Source organism: Hippopotamus amphibius, chromosome 17 (genome assembly GCF_030028045.1).
Source record: "Hippopotamus amphibius kiboko isolate mHipAmp2 chromosome 17, mHipAmp2.hap2, whole genome shotgun sequence".
Lineage (NCBI taxonomy): Eukaryota > Metazoa > Chordata > Mammalia > Artiodactyla > Hippopotamidae > Hippopotamus > Hippopotamus amphibius.
The window spans coordinates 38,654,926-38,678,099 of NC_080202.1; the positions used below are offsets into that span (position 1 = coordinate 38,654,926).

General features: G+C 50.8%; 1 protein-coding gene across 2 annotated transcripts in view; it reads right to left on the reverse strand.

Moving 5' to 3' along the window:
• The window catches only part of PLXDC1 (plexin domain containing 1), a 63,416-nt gene that overhangs the window by 22,343 nt on the left and 17,899 nt on the right, over positions 1–23,174 (reverse strand). For both annotated transcript variants that reach the window (XM_057715625.1, XM_057715624.1), the window contains exons 3-7: positions 11,333–11,476; positions 10,974–11,043; positions 10,267–10,389; positions 9,513–9,631; positions 8,479–8,578 (exon numbers count right to left, since the gene is read on the reverse strand). In XM_057715625.1, coding sequence (XP_057571608.1) covers positions 8,479–8,578; positions 9,513–9,631; positions 10,267–10,389; positions 10,974–11,043; positions 11,333–11,476 — 556 coding nt within the window. The remainder of the gene's footprint in view (positions 1–8,478; positions 8,579–9,512; positions 9,632–10,266; positions 10,390–10,973; positions 11,044–11,332; positions 11,477–23,174) is intronic.

Consider the following 23,174-nt stretch of genomic DNA (forward strand, 5'->3'; position numbering starts at 1 on the left):
GGGAGCATCCATTGCGCAAAAAAAAAATCTCAGCTACGTTTCTATCATTTATTTATCCTCAGTCTTGGAACTGTTCCCTCCTACTTAACCCAGGATTGAACCCTGGGTGGTCTGACCCCAAAGCTTGCTCTCTTCCCACCAGAGCCCGCTGTCCTGCTGCAGAGCCTGGGGACATCTCAGCCCCGAAACATCCGCTACCACAGAACATCCTTGAAATATTCTGTGCAATGAAAAGGAAACTGTTCTGGCGCTGGTGACCACAAAGCTACCCTGGAACTAAACAGGAATCTGCTGCCCCACCTCAGAGGCCTGCACTTGAAATGTGAGCACTACACACACACACGCACACACACACACACACGCACACACACACAGACACACAGAGACACACATACATGCACACACAAGCACACACACACACACACATGCACACAGAGACACACACATACACACACATGCACACACAGACACACACACATGCACATGCACACACATACACACATATGCACACACAGACACACACACATACACACACACACACACATGCATACACAGACACACACACACATACACACACACACACACACACACAGAGGTTTCTTTTTTTGATACAAGAAAAGCCACCAAGCAGGGGTGTGTCTGAAAGAGATTGGGGTGAGGGAGGGCACCTTTCTGTAATTCAGCTACCCAGAAGAGGCACCAATTTTCAATTCACCCGAAGGCCTATATGTGCTGCAGGGCCCTCCCTGTGTGACACCAACTGCTGTGTGAAGGTGGCGTGGGCTTTGAGTGAACCTGGGGGATGTGAGACATTAGGCGGCGGATGGGGAAGTTCCAGGCAGCCTTTCACAGCTCCATCCTACCCGCTACGCCCAGGGGCCACCTCTCCTAAAAAATCACCGCTTTTAACACCGAAATGGAATAGGAGAAAAAATACACGTGAAACTCCAGGTCTTCCAAGGTGCCTGAGGCCATGGGGATCTAGACTCTGCATAAACATTTCTTCCTTTTTTTCTTGGCTGCACCATGTGACTTGTGGGATCTCAGTTCCCTGACCAGGGATGGAACCCCTAGCCTCGGCAGTGAAAGCAGGGAGTCCTAACCACTGGACCGCCAGGGAAGTCCCCCATTTCTTCCTTAATCTGCCTCATCCTTCAAGGCTCAGCTCAGGCCCTCCTTGAAGACATCCCCCACCCTCGGGCACAGTTAGCGGCCCCTCCTCTGAGCTCCACAGCCCCCTGCGCACTGTCCAGTGTCAGCGGTTTCACAGCTCAGTCGACATTTACTTTGCTGGCCACGTGCCCTTCCCCACCTGCAGGCTGTGAGCTCCCCAAGGGCAGAGCCTGCAAGTTATTTGTCTCGGTCCCCCAGCCCCTCACACCAGGCCCTGCACAGAACACAGTCTCAAGAAGGGACTGTGAATGAATGAACGGCTTACAAATAGGAAAACCCCAGCAACTTATTAGAGCTTCAGCCCGCAGCACAAAGGAAGAACGCCCTTCCTCCCCAACCCACCACAGATTACGGCCTTTCTCAAAAGGGCAGCCCTCGACAGGCCACAGAAAGCCAGACCCTTCTGAAGGTAGAGCTCAAAGCAGGGGAAGAATTGGCTTTCAGGGCTTCCCCACCCTGCAAAGATGTAAGGGCGGAGCTTGCCCTCGGTCAGAAGGAAGGTGCAATGGGAGGACAAAGGAGGTCGGGGTTGGGGCACGCACTTGTCGTGGGAGTCGATTGCACGGAGAGAGACACACACACGGCAGCTGCGGAAGGCGGGGCTCCCAGCAAGCCCCACATCAGAATCCAGGGCTAGGTCTCCCCACCAGCCAGCTGGAGAGCTGAGGTGCGGACGTGCCTCAAGTGAGGGTACGGCCAGAGATGATCAGACATCCTCCAAAAACCAACACAGCCCTGCCAGCAAGGGTCGCGGAGATGTGGGTGGTAAGAAGGGGGTGGAGGGTGGGTAGGCGGAAACATGTCTTTGATTAAAAATATTTGCTCACTTCAACTGCCAACTTGTACTTGTTTAAGTGTCTGGTTCAGCAATCTTGTATTTCTCGATAAACAGAACCCTTAACGTCCCTGGCTGTGTTATTTGCTTTCAGATTATCTCGCCAACATCTGGGGCTCGCCCGAGGACGATGACGTCCATCTGTGTAACCAACGAGATCCCTGCCGGAACCGAGCCGGTGGCCGCCCCAGAACCACATCTCTGGCAGTTTGAGCCGCTCTGTTTTATATCTGCTTCCACTCATCAAATATTCAGAAATACTAAGGTCCAGACATGGAAAGCCCTGACGTGCAATCAGGAGATGTTCATGGCTCAAAAGAGAGGTTGGCGTGTCCCGTTCTGTTTCCACACCAGACACCAGCGGGAGAGGGTTGGTTTGGTCAGAAGAAATCAGACTCACAGGTCCAGCCACAAACTTCCCTCCAAAATGGATATAAAAAATTCTAAGATGCTGGTTCAGGAAGAAGTTTTCACTCACTCGTTCACGTCTTTCTTTGCCCATTTGGTTATTCATTTCATAATCATGAATCGAGCCCCAGCACGGGACCCCAGAGATCTACACGATGAGGGTCCTGTACCCCCAAGGGGTTTTCAGCCCAGGATGGGAGGGAGGCAGGAGAGTCCTCCTCAGCACAGAAGTAAAGTAGAAAAGGGCAGAGAGAGGAGAGGGGGTGAGAAACAGCAGTGCTCACAGAGCAGAGTAGAGGGGAAAACAGAAAAGTGAAAAATGTGGCGGGGGGGGGAGGGCGGGGAGTGGGGGGGAGGGCCCCAGGATGGATGAGAAGCTACAGTGAAGAGCACTGTAAAGGATCCTTTATCAGGAGCGAGGAGAAGACAAAACGGGCCAGAACTGGTGATGACACTCTGCCCCCGCTGCCCGGCCACTTGGCTGGTCCTTCTCACTGCTCTGCAGCCAATTCTTCAGCCTCCTCCTTCCCCACCCAGCGGGCCAGCACCAAGGTACAGCACAGGCCTCTGCCACATTTCTCAAGGCTGCCTTTGAAAGGAAAGGAAAGTTCTGTCTTGGGCCATCCGAGGCCATTCTGGGGTTAGCCAAGGGGCAGGCTACACTTTAGAGCCCTGAATAATGAAATCCTCATTAACGGATTCCATGAATTCAGAATCTCTGTCCGTTTTGACGTTGGCCACCCTAAAGTTGCTTTCATAATGTTTATGAAAGAAAGAGTTTCTTAAACAAGTGAGGAAATTATATTGATTTCTGGGGGCCCCTCCAGTCAAATAAAGAGTGTGTTTTGCCTGCTTCTACAAACAGACGCTGCTAATCTGAATTTTTTCTCTGCATCAAAGCACACTCTGCAGACTCTCTGCTCCAAAGCCTGAGGAATGGTTTCTGCTAGGAAGTAATGGTAAGAGAAACTCTGGCTGTTTTCAGCATTTCCTTCTCTCAGCCCCAGGACAGAGACTGTGCAGAATCCTCTTCACCGTCAGACAGGAGTGGGAGGAAAGTGTTTGGAGCCTGCGAGGAGGAGAGAGTTCCCGAGACAGGGTTGGGTGGCTGGGGGATTCTTGAAGAGTGGGGAGTAAACTCACAGTGCCCCAGGCAGGGAGGAGCCACGCTGGGGACAAGGGCAGTGACATCACTCATTCTCTAGGCCGGGTGGGCTGGAACAACGGGAATATCTGCGGTGAATATCGTGGTGATAGGGTCTGCAGACCACAGGCCTCTACTTGAACTCCTATCATGGTTTTTTGGAATTTATTGTTATTTTGCAGCTCAACCAAATTCAAACGAATTCCCTGCTTGCTGGGTTGAATATCAGACCCAGAGGAATCTGGTCGCTCAGCCACATGAAAGCCATTGCTCCGAAAAGTAGTGGCTGTAGCCCATTTTAAAACCCAGTGGGGCTTCCCTGGTGGTCCAGTGGTAAAGAATCCGTCCTGCAATGCAGGAGATGTAGGTGCAATTCAGGGGGTGTAGGTTCAATCCCTGGGCAGGGAACTAAGATCCCACGTGCCAGGAGGCAGGTAAGCGAGGGGCGCAAGCGTCACAACTAGAGAAGAGAAAAGCCGCATGCCACAACTAGAGAGAAGCCTGCACGCCACGGCGAAGAGCGCATGTGCCAAAACGAAGACCTGACGCAGCCAAAATCAATCAATTAACTAATTTAATAAATATTTTTTAAAAACCAATGAAGGCCATGGATACTGCCCCAGAAAAACGCATGCATGTGATATGCTCCACCCGCACCTCAATGTTCCTTCTAAAGTCCATGACTGCATCCCCAAGCTGAAAATTCTCTGACAAAAAGATGCAATTATCAAAGCACTCACCCCCAAACTCAGATGTCAGGGTTATCTGCTTATTCTCACTTAGGGTCACCAGAGCACAGAGGACAGGGTCTCTGCTACACCCAGTCCCTTCAGCACTCACTCTCGAGCTGTTACTCATTTTTTTGAGTGCCTGCCCTGCTGCAGGCACTGAGCTAAGTGCTAAGGCCACGGTGAGCCTGCAAGGAGCTCAGAACTAGTTGAGGAAAAGATGGATGAGCAGGATGGTGGCATGAGTTCTATATTAAAGCTCTTAACAAAGTGCCAGGGGGACGGAGGAGGAAGCTATGAATTCTGCTGCATGGAGGAGGCAATATCTGAACTGGACCAATGGATGAGTAGGATTTTGCCAAGTGGTAAAAGGACGGGGGGTGGGGGGAAGGGGAGTGCATTTTACATGAGGAATTGCATCGAAAGGTACAGAAAGCCCTTGGCATGTTTGGGGAACATAGGGCATGCAGGCCAGTGCTGCCTGGACAGGGTGGTGGGTGACAGGAGGATTCGGAGACGAGCCTTTAAAGGTAGGTTGTGCCCATAATGTACATGAGAAATATAATTAAACTATTGTTAAGTTATATATGAAAGCGGTTAAGAGAGTAAATCTTGAGAGTTTTCATTACAAAGGATAAAAAATCTATTTTTTCTATTTCTTTAATTTTGCATCTATGTGAGATGATGGAGTTTCACAAAACTTATTGCAGTCATTTCATGATGTATGTAGTCAAATCATTATGCTCTAACACCTGAAAGTTACACAGTGCTGTACATCAATTATATCTCAATAAAAGTGAAAGAAAAAAAAAGTGGGCTGTGCCCAGCTGCACAGACCCCAAATGTCACCGTAAGGACTTTGAATTGATGCTTTGGGCTACAAAGAGCCAGAGGATGGCATGATCAGATTTGTCTGGCAGTGACAAGAAGGAATGGGGGACAGAGGGCAGGGAGACTGGAGGCCAGGAGCCGCTGGGCAGTGTCTGGGGGTCAGGCATGGGCTTCCCTCGGCTGGGGTGGACCCAGCACCTCTAGAACAGCAGCTGGAGTCACCGAATCCGGCAGCCCCCACAACAGAGCCCTTGCGTCACAGAACAGGCGCAGCTGTCCTCCTGTTGTTTCAGGTGGGCTCTGCTTCCTCCCCCGCCCCTTGTTACCCCACCTTCCCACATGTCCCTGGCTTGCTCTAAAACAGCCTTTCATCCCAGAATCACAGAGGAGCCTCAGATGCAGACACTCCCAGGGGCTCTGACTTCCTCTAATTCACCCTCATGCAACAGCTGGATCCAAAACACATTTCCTGAGACTCCGCCGCTGGGCACAGAGCCCTGTGAGCTGTGAGGGAGGCACAGACCTGCCCCTGAGAGGCAGTAATGCACGGGGAGGGGCATGCACCACGGACACCAAGAACGGTCCTTCCCGCAAAAGAGCCTGAGGGTGCGCACACAGGGCTGTGGGTGTCCGGGGAACTGAGGAGGAGAGGACTCACCTTTCTGGGTGGCACGGGAGTGGGTCAGAGTGAGCAAGTCTCAGTGGTGGACCCCAGGGTTTAAAAGACAGAAGACGAGGGTTTCAGTTCTACCTTTCATAGCTGTGTGAAAGGAAGTCATGCCACCTCTCTGGGCTTCCGTGTCCTCATTTAGAAAGTGACAAATACGCAGACTTCATTTACAATGCTGTGAGGATGATCCAATAAGATACTGTAAAGCTGTGTCTAGGGGTGGGATTGTAATCAGCGAGGTAAGCAGCCCCTAAAATGGCCCCAGCGATCCCTGTCTCCCGGTATTCACACCCTGAGGAACCCTGTCCTGGGCATGGGCTAGACCCAGTGACTTGCTTCCAACCAGCAGAACATGGCAAAAGCGACAAGGACCGCACGTCTAAGATGAGGTTACAAAAAGACTCTGGCTTCCATCTTGCTCACCCTCTGTTGCTGTCTTCCTTGCCTGCTCTAACGGAAGCCAGCTGCCACGTTGTGAGCTGTCCTATGCGGAGGTCCACGTGGCAGGAACTGCGGGGGAAACTGAATCTTGCCACAACCACGTGGAAGCTCTTGGAAATGGATCTCCCCGCAACAGTCACTGAGGTTACCCTAGCAAACCCCTCGAGGGCAGCCTGTGAAAGACTGGGAACCGGAGGACCCAGCTAAGTCATGCTTTCCTTCCTGATCTACAGAAACCCTGAGATAATGTTTTAAGCCTCTGAATTTCAGCATACTTTGCTGTGTGGCAATAGCTAACTAATACAACCAGGATGATACTCCTTAGCAACCAGCTCATCACAGGCCTTAACCAACCTGTTAGAGCAGATGCTGACTGGGGCAACAGAGCGGGGTTTGAGCTACTCGCTGGAGCACCGGAAGCTCAGTGGGGGACAGTGGAGGGGCAGGTGAAGTGCTGGGATTTCATCGTATGGAAATTCTCACAGAAGGGCATAAAAGTACCCGTTTGTAAGAATAGTCACTGTAGTATTTTTTTTTTTTGAGTTAACAATCTCTCCCCTACTTTTCTTTTTTTTTTTTAGGTTTCTTTTTTATGACTTTTATTGAGATATACTTGACATACAATAAACTGCATATATGTAAAGAGTACAAAAAAATTTAAAAAACTAAAGTGTACAATTTGATTTTTTTTTCTTGTTAGTAATGTATATATGGCAATCCCAACCTCCCAATTCATCCCACCCCAATCACTGCAGTATTACTGTGGTAGTGAAAGACTGAAACAACTGAAAAGTCTATGTCCAAGGGACTGGTTCAGTTAAGGTACATCCATGCAATGGGCTATCACACAGCCGTTAAAAAGAATGAGATGTGTGCCGATGCAGGATGATGGGCAAGACATACTTTGTTCAGGAGCAGAACAGAGGACATCATATGCCGTCATTTGTGTTAAATATATGTACGTACACTTACCTGGAGGCTTGTAGCTCTAGAAATACCCAGGTAACCCTGGTTGCCTCCAGGAAGGGGAACTGGGGGATGAGGATCAGGGATAGGAGAGAAACCCAATTTTCCTCTCTCCTGAAACCCCTGTGATGCTCCTTCTATCATCTGGGGTGGGGAGGCAATTATGCTTGTGTTCTGGGAGGACTCATAAACCCTAATTTGGTGTCTCTGGAGATTTTCTAAATGGAGGGTGTGCTGAGTGAAAGGGCCCTGGCTCCCCTCCCCCTCCACCACCAGAGCAGTGCCTCCCACTGGAGATTTTACTGGAAAAAGTAATTCCTCTGCTTGAATGAAGAAAAATTGGTGGGACTTCCCTGGTGGCACAGTGGTTAAGAATCCACCTGCTGGACTTCCTAGGTGGCGCAGTGGTAAAGAATCCGCCTGCCAATGCAGGGGACACGGGTTCAATCCCTGCCCTGGGAAGATTCTACATGTCACGGAGCAACTAAGCCCATGTGCTACAACTATTGAGCCTGCGCTCTAGAGCCCGTGAGCCACAACTACTGAGCCCATGTGCCGCAACTATTGAAGCTCATGTGCCTAGGGCCCGTGCTCCACAACAAGAGAAGCCACTACAATGAGGAGCCTGCGCACCACAATGAAGAGTGGCCCCTATTCGCAGCAACTAGAGAAAGCCCGTGTGCAGCAACGAAGACCCAATGCAGCCAATAAATAAATTAAATAAATAAATTAAAAAAAAAAAAAGAATCCACCTGCCAATGCAGGGGACACAGGTTCGAGCCCTGGTCTGGGAAGATCCCACATCAGCACAGCAACAAAGCCCACAACTACTGAGTGCGTAGCTACTGAAGCCCCTGCGCTTAAAGCCAGTGCTCTGCAACAAGAAAAGCCACCGCAATGAGAAGACTGTGCCCCCCATCGAAGATGAGGGCAGCAATGAAGACCCAATGCAGCCAAAAATAAATATGTAAAATTTAAAATAAATTAATTCTATTAAAAAAAAAAGACCTAATGCAGCCAAATTAAAAAAAAAAAAAAAAAAGCCAGAACTCACTCTGCTCCCCCTTTAAAAAAAAACTGTTTACTTATTTATTTATTATTTGGTTGCACAGCATCTCAGCTGCAACTCTGCCCCTTTTCTTCCCTTGGTTCCCACTCAAGTCTCTGCCACCCCTCCACTCCCCGCCACTGCCATCCCCCCCCCCCCGCCCCCGCCAGCCTGGTTCAATCTGAGCTGCGTCCAGTCCCATCCAGGGATCTCCATTGATCCCTGGGGTCTCACCTGGTACATCCGGGGATGGATTCAGAATCATGAAGGCATCTGACAGGCCTGCTTTGACGGGGTGCTGGGATGAGCTGATTTCCAGGATGGGCATAGGGATCTGCAGCAGGGAGAAGAGGCTCTGTCTACCCCCCAAACACTCTTGGACCCGCCTAGACTTCTCCTCCAAGCTCCGGACCCATCTGCCTGCTGGGCATTGCCTCTGGAGGACTCAGACATCTCAAACCCAATGGAACCCCAACCAAATTCCAAGTCCTCCCCACACCATCTCCAAACACATTTCCTTTATCTTTTGTGAATGGCACTTCCATGCAGGCCAGAGATCTGGGAGTCACCCTCGGTCTCCACCCCACTTATTTCCCTCCTCCCCCACCTACTGCATCTCCAATCCTGTTAATTAGCCAGCTGACTCTCAAATCTATGCAGTTCTGTCTGTCGCCCCCACTCTACCCCAAGCTGGCATCGCCTCTCTCCCACATCACCTCCCAGCATCCCCTCTGAGCTCCAGCCCTCTGCTCTCCACTCCAAAGCTAGAGTGGCCTTTTCCAAGGCAAATCCGGTTGTTCCCCCCACCCCCTCGCCCTCACTCTCTCCCCTCCTGCCAGGCTGCCTTCTTTCAGTGCTTTGTACCAGCCGTGCTCTGTCCTGCCGCAGAGCCTTTGCATGTGCTTTCCTCGTTCTTGGAATACACGTCACTCTCCTCTTGGCTTCCTTAACTCCCACACACTCTGCAGACCTCAACCCTTTTCCTCAAGAGAGCCTCCCCTGACCCCTGCTCAGGTAAAAAGCCACATAGAAGGCTTTCCTGGCTTCTCTATTTAGGAGCACATGTCACAGTGGCAATTCTACAGTCGTCCCCACCGTCACTATCTATCCCCCCAGCCAGACGCACAGCTCCACAAAGGTGGGGCCAGGGGCCACCTTATTAACTGCTGTGTCCCCGGCACCACACCCTGCGTCTGGGCACTTGGCAGGGTCTCGACAAATATTTGCCGAATGAAAGAAAGGCCGTCCCTGCAGCTGTGCTCACTCACCTCTTTGTAGCCGAATACAATGCGGCCGTCTTGGTGCAGAGCTGCCTGGAAGGTGAAGCTGCCCCTGTCCTCCCGGCCCTGGAGGTAGACGCGGTTCCACTGAACAGCAAAGACTGTCCCTGGTGAGGAGAGCAGAGACCTGGCTGGACAGGGAGGCAGTGCGAGGGGCAGGGCCTTGCGGAAATGGCGGCCAATGTGGGTGGGCCACCGGTTGGCTTCCTTAGGGATGATGGGGGCAGTTTGCAAATTTGACAGGAGGCAGGAGCTGGGCAGCCCACAAACAGTCTGACTTCCAAGCTGAAGAGGAAGCAGAAGACTCCGCTTCAGCCTCTCCACCCCTCTGCTCCAGGTACTGTGACCGACCATCTCCAACCCCCCGCACGCCCCCTCCTTCTTGCCTATCCTGACCCCTTGAGATGAAAAGGAGGAGAAATAAGAGAAACATCTGCTCTCCTGGGGTGGAAGGTAGGTGTTCAAGGGACAACCTGGTGAGAGTAAGAAACAATAAAGGTCTCTGATATTTGTTTCACCTCTACTAAGAGCCAAGAGCTTTCATTGCATTACCTCATCAGGTAGCAGGCATTTTGTCCCCATCTTACAGGTGAGGAAAATGAACACTGACAGGTAGGGTGGCTGCCTTGCTGTGTGACTGTGGGCAAGTCCCTTGCACTCTCTGGGCCTTGGGCTCCTCTAAAGGGGCTGGACCAAGGGAGCCCTGGAGCTGGGTGACTTAAACTCTGAGTTCTGATCTCACCATTGTCAAAGTAAGCAACTGTGGAGTTGTCGGAGTAGCCAGGGTTGAAGTTGGCCATCAGTGGGGCCACATACTGAGTAGCCGTGAGCATCCGATGGACCACGTCACCCATGAAGATGAAGCCTGCGGTGGGAAGAAGTGTAGATGAATTATCAGAGTTGGCCCAGAGGGGTTGCTTCCTCATGCAGGAATATCAGTGTAGACAGGGCTGGAAGCAAGTCTTGCACCTCTGTGCCCCAGCCTTACATGGTGGGCCTGGGTCTGGCGGGTATGGAGCAAAAGGGCCCCGGACCAGAGAAGGTTCTCTCTGCCCCTCCCACCTCTCTCTGTCCCTTGGAAAGTGCACAGGAATCAAAGACGTGCTCCTTATATCAATGGGGAGCCTGGTCCCAGGAAGCAGGCTCTTAGTGCAGTCTCCTCCCTCTCATTCACAGACTCAGAATCACAGGGGCCAAGGGACTGCCCACCCTGGCCTGCACTGACCCAGAGGGAGAGAAACACACACACACACGCAAGTCAGCCGATGTAAGGGAGATGGTCTCAAACACTCATGACCTCCCTCCTGAGAGTGGAGTCCCAAGAGAGCCACATGTGGGACCTTCCCAGTCCATCTATAAAACCATGTCTCCAGGGAGCCTTCCCAGATAGGTCCCAAGCTCTGGCTGAAATCTCCACACCCTCTCCCAGCCCCATAGATAAGGCCTTACCTCCGGTTGCTATGGTGATCTGCCGCAGAGGATGCCCATAGAAAGGGAAATCAAAGGACAAGACCACTCTCTGCAGGGGACGGGAGAGAGTCAGCATGGGCCAGCCTGCAGGCCAGGGGGCTGGGCACCCACACTGCCCCATGCTTATCTGGATGGGGTTGGGGGTGCAGGCATGTCCAGGGCAGGTCCTCAGGACCACAAGTGGGCACCCCAATTCTGGTCAAGCCCCCCATGATCCCCCAGAAGGCACTTCCCAGGCCACAGACCTCAAGCCACAGCCATGCCCACTGACCAGGTGGGGTGGGCTGGCCCCCAGCCTCCCAGCCCAGGGCAGCGCTGCCAGGGACTGGGGCACTCACCGAAGCCTGCCGGTGGGTGTTGGAGAGGATTCTGTGAACTTTCACTTGGCTCTGGTTGGCCTTGGCCACGTCCACCCACAACTCCCGGCTGCGGGGCTCGCTGGGACCGTAATGACGGGACACATAGTAGTTGTGGTTGTCCTCCTGTCATCATCCAAGACAGAGCCCACAGGAGCGGAGGCGTGAGGAATCAGGATGCCAGCTACCACCCTCTGTACCTCCCCAACCCAGATATCTGGATACGAGAATTCATGGCGCTCCCAGGGGGCCCAGAGAGCTGGTTTAGGCCTGGGAGCCCTTTGGCTCCCCTTGGCCCTGGATAGCTCAGTACCTGTCCCCTAGCCATGCTGCCAACAGCTCTGGCCCCAGCTAAATCCACACCTGCTGTATCCATGCTCCATCCTGCCGTCCCCAAGACAGGCCAAGAGGCTTTTCCTTTAGTCCCGGAGTCCCCCCCAGAGCACACCCAAGGCAGAACTCAACGTGGGACGTGAGGGAGCAACAGATAAGGCAGCCTCAAACAGAGCCCTTGTCTTCAGAGAGCTCCCAGACTGAGGGGGAGAGGAAAAAACTGGATCTCAGAAGCCGCCAGTCTAAAGATGGAGGCAGACCCTTGATCTTGGGGCATTGCTAGTCTGATGGAGGAGGTGGGACTTACGCAAACAGAATACACAGACACAGACCCCCCCCCCCCCAGCAGAGAGATAAGACAGAGCCCAAATTAGTCACTAAAGGGTTGAGAGAGAAAAAAGAAGCAGCAATGATGCCTTCGGGATGTATTTTGAAGCTTTACTATGTGCCTGATGGGGATGGAATGAAAGAACAAACCAGAACCCAGAGGGCTGGGGGTTAATTCTGTAAAGCCTCTCCTATACAGGAGCATTTAGGAGCCGGGTTTAAAGGAGGCTGGAAAATGGGCAGCAGGAAGAGTGGAAGAGCCCGGGGAGGTGGCCGTGTCAAAGCATTTCAGCCCATCCGGGAGCGCCAGCCGCCAGCCGTAGGAGGAGAGGAGGCAGAGTGGGCAGGTCCACTTGGCCGCTGCCACAGAAGTGGAGCTGCTGACCCGTGCGGAGCCCTGGGCGTCGCGGGTCACTAATCAGGCTGTCGAGCAGCCGTGGCTGCAGACACAGCAGAGCCGCCCATGTTCTTCCTGCCACACTGCCAGCTGTCCAGCCAGCCCTTGCCCTGCACCCAGCGTGAGCACGGCCGAGGGACGCCTGCCCTCTCCACCCGCCCGGAGGCAGACTCTGCTCTTCTGACAAGTGCCACACTCTGGGCACCTGGGGTCGGGGAAGGGCTCGGGGAAGATGAGCAGGAGACACATGGGGTTGGGGTCGATTTCCCACTGCCACTGCCTGGTTCCTCCCCTCCAGCCTCCAGATTGCTGGCCCCTCCACCCCATCCTTAGCACAGACGTCAAACAAAGCTAAACAAATCTAAAACACATACAAGGCCACAGCCCTCTGCTCTCAAGCCATCGGGGACTCCCACTGCCCTGGAGACAACACCCAAACCTCAGGCTCACACACAACGTCTCACCGTGGGCCACCCCGACCTTCTCTCTAGTTTCACTTCTCTCTCCCACTCTCCTTCACCTTGCGTACCCACTCACCGGACCCATTCCCCGACAGTCTGAGGCCATCAGTGGTCACTCATGCCTTTGCACACACTGATCCTCTGTCTAAAATGACCTTGTTTTCTCCCCCTGGCAGATCCCTACTTCCTTCAATGCTCAGCTTAAACATCACCTTCTCATTGATCTTCTTCCCAACTTACCCAATGAGGACCTCTACCATCCACGGGAGTCCTCAAGGGATGACTTGTGGGTGCTATTTGTGAGAGTCACGTGTCTGTGAGTCTGTTTCTGTTTTGTAGATAGGTTTATTTGTGTCATATTTTAGATTCCATATATAAGTGTTTTCATATGGTATTTGTCTTTCTCTTTCTGACTTACTTCACTGGGTATGATGATCTCTAGGTCCATCCATGTTACTGCAAATGGCATTATTCCATTCTTTTCTGTGGCTAAGTAGTATTCCATTGGGGGAAAGGTGGTGTGAGAGGGATGAATTGGGAATTTGTGATTAGCAGATGCAACCTATTATGTATAAAATGGATAAACAACAAGGTCCTACTGTACAGCACAGGGAACACTATTCACTATCCTGAGATAAACCATAATGGAAAAGAATATAAAAAAAGAATGTATATACATGTATAACTGAATCACTTTGCTGTACAGCAGAAATTAACACAACTTTGTAAATCAACTATACTTCAATTAAAAAAAAAAATCACCTGCCAAGAAACAAAGCCCCTTGCACGTGAACTCACGCAAAGACGTGAACAAAGATGCCCAAGAGAAGAGCCTGATGATCTCCAGCCTGCTTCCTGGGAGTCACATGGTGACTGGTTTTTATTCCACCTCAAAGCAAAAACAACAGGGGGTCCTGACCAACACCGTGCATCTGACAGTCTGCAGGACCCCAACTCTGAACCCAGTTTAGGGTCAGCTGCAACCACTTGCCACAGCCACGGCTACAGCTCAACTTCTCTCTCCACTAGCTCCAACGACGGAGTGGTTTATTAAAGGGTGTAAGTTAGCCTAAAATTTTGCCTGAAGAAAGGAAATGAAGTTTAGATGCTATTTGGAGCATCATTTAAATGTCTACTTCCACACACACCCCCACCCCCAGCTCTGAGCCCCTGACACACACAGACAGGCAAGATCAGCCCCGCACCCGTGGCTCAAGATCCCTGAAATCTTGATGCCTAAGAAGCGTTTGCCAAGGTGAGGCGAGGCCTGTGCAGGGGGCCCAGAACCTTCCTTTTGCCCTTTTATAGGAGAAGAAAGAGAGACCGGTGCCTGGCACAGTCAAAATTTTGGAAATAAACCTGCCTTCCTAATTCCTAGGCTTTTTATGATGTGTGGGGGAGGGGGACATGAGTGGCCAACAGAGCAAAGCAGCATCTAGGTAGCCTCTACTCCTTTTGAACACACAGAAGGTTTAATTGTGTCCCGCATAAAGCTCTGTTCACGTCCTAATCCCCCTGCACCTTGAATGTGATCTTATATGGAAATAGAGTCTTTGCAGATGTAATTAAGTTAAGATGAGGTCACACTGGATTAGGGTGGGCCCTAAATCCAATGACAGGTTCCTAATAAAAGAAAAGAGAGGGAGATTTAGATACAGAGACACAGAGGGGACACAGGGAAGAAGGCCAAGTGACAACAGAGGCAGCAACTAGAGGGATACAGTTTACAAACCAAGAAAACCAAGGATTGCCACCAGAAAGGGGCCACCAGAAACTAGGAATAGGCGAGGAAGGATTCTTCCCTAGCCTTCCTTCAGAGTGAGCATGGACTTGCTGACACCTTGATTCAGACTTCTGGCCTCCAAAACTGTGAGACAATAAATTTCTACTGTTTTAAGCCACTGAGTTTGTGATATTTTGTTACATCAGCCCTAGGAGGCTAATACACATGCCCAAAGGTGTGTGTTGCTGTGCCTCACGTGGGGCAACCCTGAATGTCTCCTCCTTCCATGCCACCACCATGCTTAGAACATTCTGCGGCTTCCCAGTTGCACTCAGATTGAAGGCCACGCTCCTTATCATGACCTACAAGGCCCTGTGGGGCAAACTCTAGACATTGCCTATCCAATATTCATTACCCCTCTTTTTTATTAATAGCATATTGATTTTGTAGCAAGCAAATTTGACTGCTTCTCCCTCTTGCCTTTGCCCTTCTCCTTATTGCTGCCTGGAATGCACATGTGATGACTGGAGGTTCAACAGCCATCTTGTGAGCATAAGGACAAGAGCCATATCCTAAGGATAGTGGAGTGGAAAGTTAGAACCTGGGTCCCTGAAGGGATGCTTGTTAAGTCCTCAGATTCAGGGCTCTGTCATACTCAAACCTGAATTCTTCCTGATGCATGGTAGTCTGGCCCCCACCCACCACCTCCACCTTCCCCCTTGCTCTCCATGCTCCAGCCCTGTTGGGCTTCTCTCAGTTTCCGAATCACTAAGTGCTTGCCTGTCTCAGGACCTTGGTTCTTCCTGTGTCTCAAAACCTCTCATTCAGTTCAGAAGCTGACTCCGTGCGGTCCTTCAGATCTCAGCTCAATGGTCACTTCTTCAGGAGTGCCTTCCTGATGCCCCTGTTACACTCTCACTGCACCTCAGGCTTCTCCCTCTCAATGCGTTGCACCCTTGTGATGACTGACTTGACTTTTTTTTTCTGGCCACTCCGTGCAGCTTATGGGATCTCAGTTCCCAGACCAGGCATTGAACCTGAGCCCTCAGGAGTGAAAGTGCAGAATCCTAACCACTGACCACCAGGGAATTCCCTCGACTTGACGTTTAGATTTGTTGTCTCCACACTTGTCTTTCCTGTAAGACCATGACTTCCCCACAGGTAAGGTCAGCTTTCACCTGTGGTGTTTAAGCAGAATATGTGCTCAGTTGGAGGCTATGATAACAAATGAATGACCATTCATAGTTTCAAAGCAGGACCATTCAAAGCATGGTTTGTCGAAAGCCTACTCATCCTTTGCTTAACTAGTGCATTCTAGTGACCAGGATGGGATGGTATTACCAAACAAAGCAGGACGGCAGCTCATGGGGAACAGATGCCGTCAGGTCCAGTGGGAGTCAGTACAGCTTCCACCAAGAAACCTGAGAGGCCTGTATTTATTTATTTATTTTATTGGAGTATAATTGCTTTACAATGTTGTGTTAGTTTCTGCTGTACAGTGAAGTGAATCAGCTCTATGTACACATGTATCCCCTCCCTCTTGGACCTCCCTCCCACCCCACCCCTATCCCACCCACCTAGGTCATCACAGAGTACCGAGCTGAGCTTCCTGTGCTCTATAGCATGTTCCCACTAGCTATCTATGTTACGCAGGGTAGTGTATATACGTCAATCCTAATCTCCCAATTCATCCCACCCTGCCCTTCCCCCGCTGTGTTCATGTGTCCGTTCTCTATGTCTGTGTCTCTATTCCTGTCCTGCAAATAGGTTCATCTGTACCATTTTTCTAGATTCCACATGTATGCGTTAATACACGATATTTGTTTCTCTCTTTCTGGCTTACTCCACTCTGTATGAGGTCTGTGTTTAAAACTGCTGCTTGAAAGCTTGGAAAGCGGTCTGGTTTCCATCACCTGATTCCTGGGACTCGCCTGGTCAGAGCATCCACCACGCGTTGGAAATGAGGGCCCCTGCACAGAAGCCACGCTCTGCAGTTGTGAAGCCCAAACTGACATTGACACGTCTCTTGCTGCCTCATCTAAGAGGCTTTAAAGGGTGGGGTGACTGGGGATGTGTCTCACCAGCCCATTGCTCTGAGTCCTCGGTCTATGAAGGACAAACAGTCCACCACCCCAGCCGGTGCTGCTCCACTGAGGAGCCGGGTTGTGTGCTGTGAGGGGATCCTGGGACAGCATCGTCTCATTCTTAGAGTTCCCAAGGAGCCTTCCAATGGCACCTCTTAAGTGACAAAAAGTCTTCATCTGTGCTGACACAAGGAGAGTCAGACACTAAAGCAGCTGCTGCCTCTAACTCCCAGGGAGGGACCCTCTCCAGTGCGTCAGCAGATCCCTGGGCGAGCACAGGCCTCTGTACCTATGGCTTCCCTGCTCAGGCCAGCTGGGCTGAGGCTCTGCTTCCGGCCTCAAAAGTGCCAGGTGCAGCTGGCCTGCCAGGGGAAGGACTGCCTCAGGGGACAGCGCCATGCAGAATCGGCCACAAGTCCCTAACAGGCCCCAACAGACCACCTCTCCTGGCACAGACTGACTCTACCTCCAGGACAGTGAGGCTGGGAGCTGTATCTATTCCGAGCCCCGGCCTCGGGAGTGAGGCTCTATGGTGATGGGTGAGGCCAAACCGCAGCCTAGAGAGCAGGCCACAACTTGGAGCTGCAGTCACTCCTGGGCAGAGCCGAGGACGAAGCTCTCAGGGGTTGGGGGCGGTGCTTAGGAAAACAGGAGGAAAGAGAAGGGAAGCTGGCCTCTGCAGAGCTGCGACTGCTGTGTGTGGCAACCCTGGGAGATGAGTGCTAACATTGGTCCCATTTTATAGGTGGGGAAACTGAGGCCCACATAACTCTCTGAAACCAGGTCAGTCTCACTCCAAGGCAGTGACTTTTCCTCTGTCCACTGTTTCTCAGGTCCTTGAGTGACTGCCCCACTGAAAGGCAACTTGGGCTGTTTATCAGTCATTAGTTAAAATTTCTCACATCAGAAGAACCAGGGTGGATCCATTCTGGAGCACAAAGCTCAGGGACCATGTCCCGTTCCTCTCCTCCCCCTCAGCACTTACCCAGCACAGGGCTGGCACCTGGTACATGGTAGGTACTAGGGATCTGCTTGCTGAGTGAATAAAATCACCAGGACCCCACAGCTGACGATGCTGAGAGTGTGCAGTGTGACGCCAACATGGACAGCATCCTCCCCGTCACTGATGGCAGGTGACACAAAAGCCACATGTGAAGGAAGCAGCTGCCTCCTCTGGGAATCCACGTCCGTGGAAAGCATTCCCATCGCTGGGACATCCTGCGCACAGGAAAGCACCTCCAGCTCCTCATCTTCTTTTCCTGAAATGCTTGTACCATCACCTTCGGCGGCCCTTCCAGTCAGAAAACTGGAATTGCTGCAGTGGTGGCTTGGAGCATGTCAGCTGGGCTCTATTCCTGGCCAGACTGGGGCAAAGTAGGAGGAGTTTGAGATTGAGGAAAGGGGAGAGGATAGAAAAACAGTTCTCTGTCAAAGGAGGAAGGAAGGAAGGAAGGAAGGAGGGGAGGAGGGAGGGAAGGAGGAAGGAAGGAGGAATCAGGAAGCATCTCCTGATTCCTCAAGCTTTTCTCCAAGGCAGTGAAGCTAAGAGGGGACAGGCCTTCAGCCCATGGAAGGGAAACGCTGGCTTCACCTGCTCAGACACGGAGGAAGTGGACTCGATCGTGTGGCTAAGAGTCCAGCAGGGCAGCAAGTGTGGAACACGGGGTCTCTGGTGTCATCAGGGCCTTGTCCTAAGTATGACTGCTGATCCACAGAAAGCAGAAGGAAGCCAGCCCTCACATCTGGCTTCAATAAACGTATGCTGGGTAAGTGAAAAAGAGACAGAATTGAGGAGGGTCTCGAAAGACAGAGAGAGCAGCCCTGGTTCCCAACAGCTTTCCAGGCCCCTGAGGTCAGGCTGTCCTTCATCTCCAGCCCTTGGATCCTGTGACAGCTCTCTGCACCCTCTCTATAAACCTTTCCCCTGAGACAGCTCGAATGGCTCCTTAGAACCAAAAGAGAGCTAACGAGAACAGTCTTGCTCATGGAGTGATCAGAGGAAGGACTGTCTGGGATACCCCAGACAGTCCTTCACCAGCACAGACAGCAAGAATCTGCATGAGATGGCCAACAAACACATGAAAAGATGCTCAACATCACTAATCATCAGAGAAATGCAAGTCAAAGCCACAATGAGGTATCACCTCACACCAATCAGAATGGCCATCATCACAAAGTCTGGAAACAACAAATGTTGGAGAGGGTGTGGAGAAAAGGGAACTCTCCTGCACTGTTGGTGGGACTGTAAGTTGGTACAGCCACTATGGAAAACAATTTGGAGGTTCCTTAAAAAACTACAAATAGAACTACCATATGATCCAGTAATCCCACTCCTGGGCATATACCCAAAGAAAACCATAATCCCAAAAGAAACTTGTACCATAATGTTTATTGCAGCACTCTTTACAATAGCCAGGACATGGAAGCAACCGAAATGCCCATCAACAAATGAATGGATACAGAAGATGTGGCATATATATACAATGGAATATTACTCAGCTATAAAAAGGGATGAGATGGAGCTATATGTAATGAGGTGGATAGAACTACAATCTGTCATACAGAGTGAAGTAAGTCAGAAAGAGAAGGACAAATATTGTATGCTAACTCACATATACAGAATCTAAAAATGGTACTGATGAACTCAGTGACAAGAACAAGGAAGCAGATACAGAGAATGGACTGGAGAACTCGAGGTATGGGAGGGGGCGGGGGGTGAAGGGGAAACTGAGAAGAAGCGAGAGAGTAGCACAGACATATATATACTACCAACTGTAAAATAGTCAGTGGGAAGTTGTTGTATAACAAAGGGAGTCCAACTCGAGGATGGAAGATGCCTTAGAGGACTGGGGCAGGGAGGGTGGGGGGGACTCGAGGGGGGGGCGTCAAGGAAGGGAGGGAATATGGGGATATGTGTATAAAAATAGTTGATTGAACCTGGTGTACCCCCCCCAAAAAAAAAAAATAAAAAATAAAAATAAAAAAAGAATCTGCATGAGAAGAGAGAAATGAGGAACCAAATTTCTGGGAGAATTTTTCCCTGGCAACACGCTGGCCACCGTGTTTTTTTCTTCTACAAAGTCAGTCACCACTGGCTTCTTGACGTGGTGGTGGCTTGGAATTCACCAACCTTGGGGGTTCTTCCCGTCTGCCACTGCAGGTCCCTGATCATGCTACCACTGGCACCCGCAGTTTTGATGGCAAAGTCCACCCATGGCAGAGACTGATAACTGTTTCAATAACCATTCTCCCTTTCTCCTTTATAGCAGAATCTCCCAGCTTTAGTTAGGCACATGGGCACCCAACTAAACCATGTTTCCCAGACCTCCTTACAGCTAAGTGTGGCTACATGACTATGTCTGGCCAATGGAAGATGAGCAGAATGACTGCCCTTAATAGGAACTGAGGGGCTCTCACCTTGCCCGGTTCCCATTGGCTGGGACGCAGATGTGATGCTGGGAGCTGAAACAGCCATTTTGGACCACAACATGCGAGGCACATGTTGTAGGAGGAAGCTGGGTCCCTAACATCATAGAGACACTACATCAACTCCTGCTTACTTATGCTCATGCTATTACATGTGAGAGAAGAATAAACTTCTTTCATGTCTAAGTGCATTGTCAGTTGGACATTTTTAACACAGCTGAATCTGTATTCTAATTAATACATGGTCCGAAGTGGCCTCCTCAGGGCGGTCAATCTGAAGCCTTCTTCACATATTCCGTATAGATATGTCTCTCTCTCTTTTTTTTTAAATTTATTTATTTATTTATTTTTTTGGGGGGGTATATGTCTCTTGAAAAGGATTTAGAGGCTGTGCCTGGCAGTGAACTCGCCTGAGGGGTTCACAGCCATCACCTCATTTGACCTGTTGTCTGTGGGGCAGTCCTGTTACCCTAGAGGGCAGCCCTCCAGGCACTGGGGACTGGAGGCTAGAAGCTGAGATAGGGGTGACCTGACATTACAGAGGGTCAGGGAGCATAGCACTAGCCAGACCATCTGGCAAGTCCACCAAAGGGAATTACGTTTCCTTGAAATGCCTGCAAGAAGCCCCAGTCGATAAACCACATTTATTTTGGAAGGCAGCATGATGTGGCTTTCAAACATTTTTGGCCATGGAATCCTTTCTTCCAATTAATCTTCCATGGAGGCGGAATACATAAATCACATCAAAGTAAGGCCACTCTGGGAGAATGAAAGAGAGGGCTTGGAGCCCAGCCTGCTGTGCTACTTCCCCACCACCCTCCATCCCACAGCAGCCCATGAAGCACCTCTGGGAACCCCTAGGGTTCCATGGGGTACAACTTGAAAATCACTGCTCTAGGATCAAGGGCAGGGGCTGTGGAGTTGGCCGACCCAAGTTCAAAAACTAGCTCCATGACATACTAGTTGGTGTGAAACATTCCTCTCCTCTCTGAGCATCAGTTCCCTCGTCAGAAACCTTTCTCACAGAGCTCTTGAAAGGATTAGACAAAACATATCAACGTAAAGCTCTTAGCCCAGTGCCTGGTCCACAGTAGGTGTTTGCAAAGTGGGAGTTATTATGATGATTCTGTTGGACCTTTCCAGGAAAGGTCTTGATGGTGGAGGCTGCCTCCTTAAAACCATCCCCAGCTCCATCTTCAGCGCCTGCTGTTACAATGTCTCTTCTGCCTCAATTATTCATGCCCTGTGCCTGCCAGGCACTTCATTTCTGACAGCGGGACAGCATTTACCTTGGCTGGGCTCAAGACGTTTCTGGGCAGGAACTCTGGCTAAGCTGTCACCATCAGCCACCACCTGCCAGCCAACTGGCAGGTGGAAATGCGGCGGCAAGCAACCAAGGGCACCCTGCAGGGGCTGTTGAAGAGGCCTGCCATGCTGGTTAGCATGGGGCACCAGGCAGCTGGGTCCAACCCAGGACGTGCTGAGGGGGTTACTGGGGGAAGGGGCATTTCCCTGCCTCCACTGTTCTAGGCGGCCTTACAAGGCCAATGGGAATATTTTCTTTTTTTTTTTCTTTTTTTAAATTAATTAGTGGTTTATTTATTTATTGGCTGTGTTGGGCCTTCGTTGCTGCACACAGGCCTCTTCTTCATAATGCGTGGGCTCCTCATTGCCATGGCTTCTCTTGTTGTGGAGCACGGGCTCTAGGCGTGCAGGCTTCAGTAGTTGTGGCACATGGGCTCAACAGTTGTGGCTCACAGGCTGTAAAGTGCAGGCTCAGTAGTTGTGGCACACGGGCTTAGTTGCTCGGCGGCATGTGGGATCTTCCTGGAGCAGGGACCTAACCCGTGTCCCCTGCATTGGCAGGTGGATTCTTAACCACTGCGCTACCTAGGAAGTAGGAATATTTTCTGGATCCCTGCTACTCAAAGTCTGGTCCAGGGACCAGCAGCACCAGCATCACCTGGAAGCTCACTAGAAATGCAGAATCCAGGGCCCAACCCCAACCCTGCTGGATCAAAATCCTCATTTGAACAAGCTTCCCAGGGGATTATTTTGCACAATAAAGCTTGAAAAGCACTGGTTAAGAAGCACCCTCTGTCTGGACCAACACATCACTCATTTTTGTCTCTGAGGACTCCGAGGGCAGAATGACCTGGGTTCTTGTCCTGGCTCTGCCACTCACTAGCTGTGCAACCTTAGACAAGCACTTCACCTCTCCGTTTCCAGATAGTACTAGAAACACCTGCCTCCTGGGGTAGTTGGGTGGATGAAATGGAAGACCATAGAGTGAGGCCAGCACTCAGGGAGGGTCCTTTAGTTTCCCTTACCTCATGCATCCACATAATAACCTCCATCTGCCCTCTGGAGGTATTCAAGCCTCGGGCTGATATAAACCACATGGAACACTTGCCATCACAGAAGTGCAGAAAACAGGTCTCCTGGACTAACCCGGGAAGGGAGGGACCCAGGCTAGACAAAGGGGCATTTGCATGGTGCGAGGGCCTGGGCTAAAGAGGCGTCAGGGTAGGTAAGGCTGACCTGAGAAGGTCCTGGAAGTAGGGGTTTGGACAAGGTTTGAAAAGAGGGCGTGAACTGACTTTCTAGACAAAGCATTTTTTAATACCCCCCCACCCCACTTGATGGAAATGGAAGAATCATCTTATCCTGACACTGATTCTACATGTGGGCTTTTAGAGGAGTATCAGTCAACCAGAGACTTTATTAGCATCAATATATATCATCTAACCACAGAGAATTAGGACAACAAGGAACAACAAAAATAAAAACAGGCCTCCCCCATCCCTCACCTCGTCCCGTTCTGCCATATTTCCTTCTAGTCTTTTTCATATGGCTGTAATTTCACGTGGTTATAATCTTGCGGACCATCCAGTTGTGTGGACTGCTCCTGTCATGTTTCATAACTGAAGTAGTTTTGATGTTGAACATGGTCTTTTAACCACCATTTGTAAACACATCATGGCCATCTACTCAGAAGAAAATCTACAATTTTATTAACTTTTTCCTTGTTGTTGGGCATTTAGTAGCTTCCAGTTTTTATGCTCTATTTTTC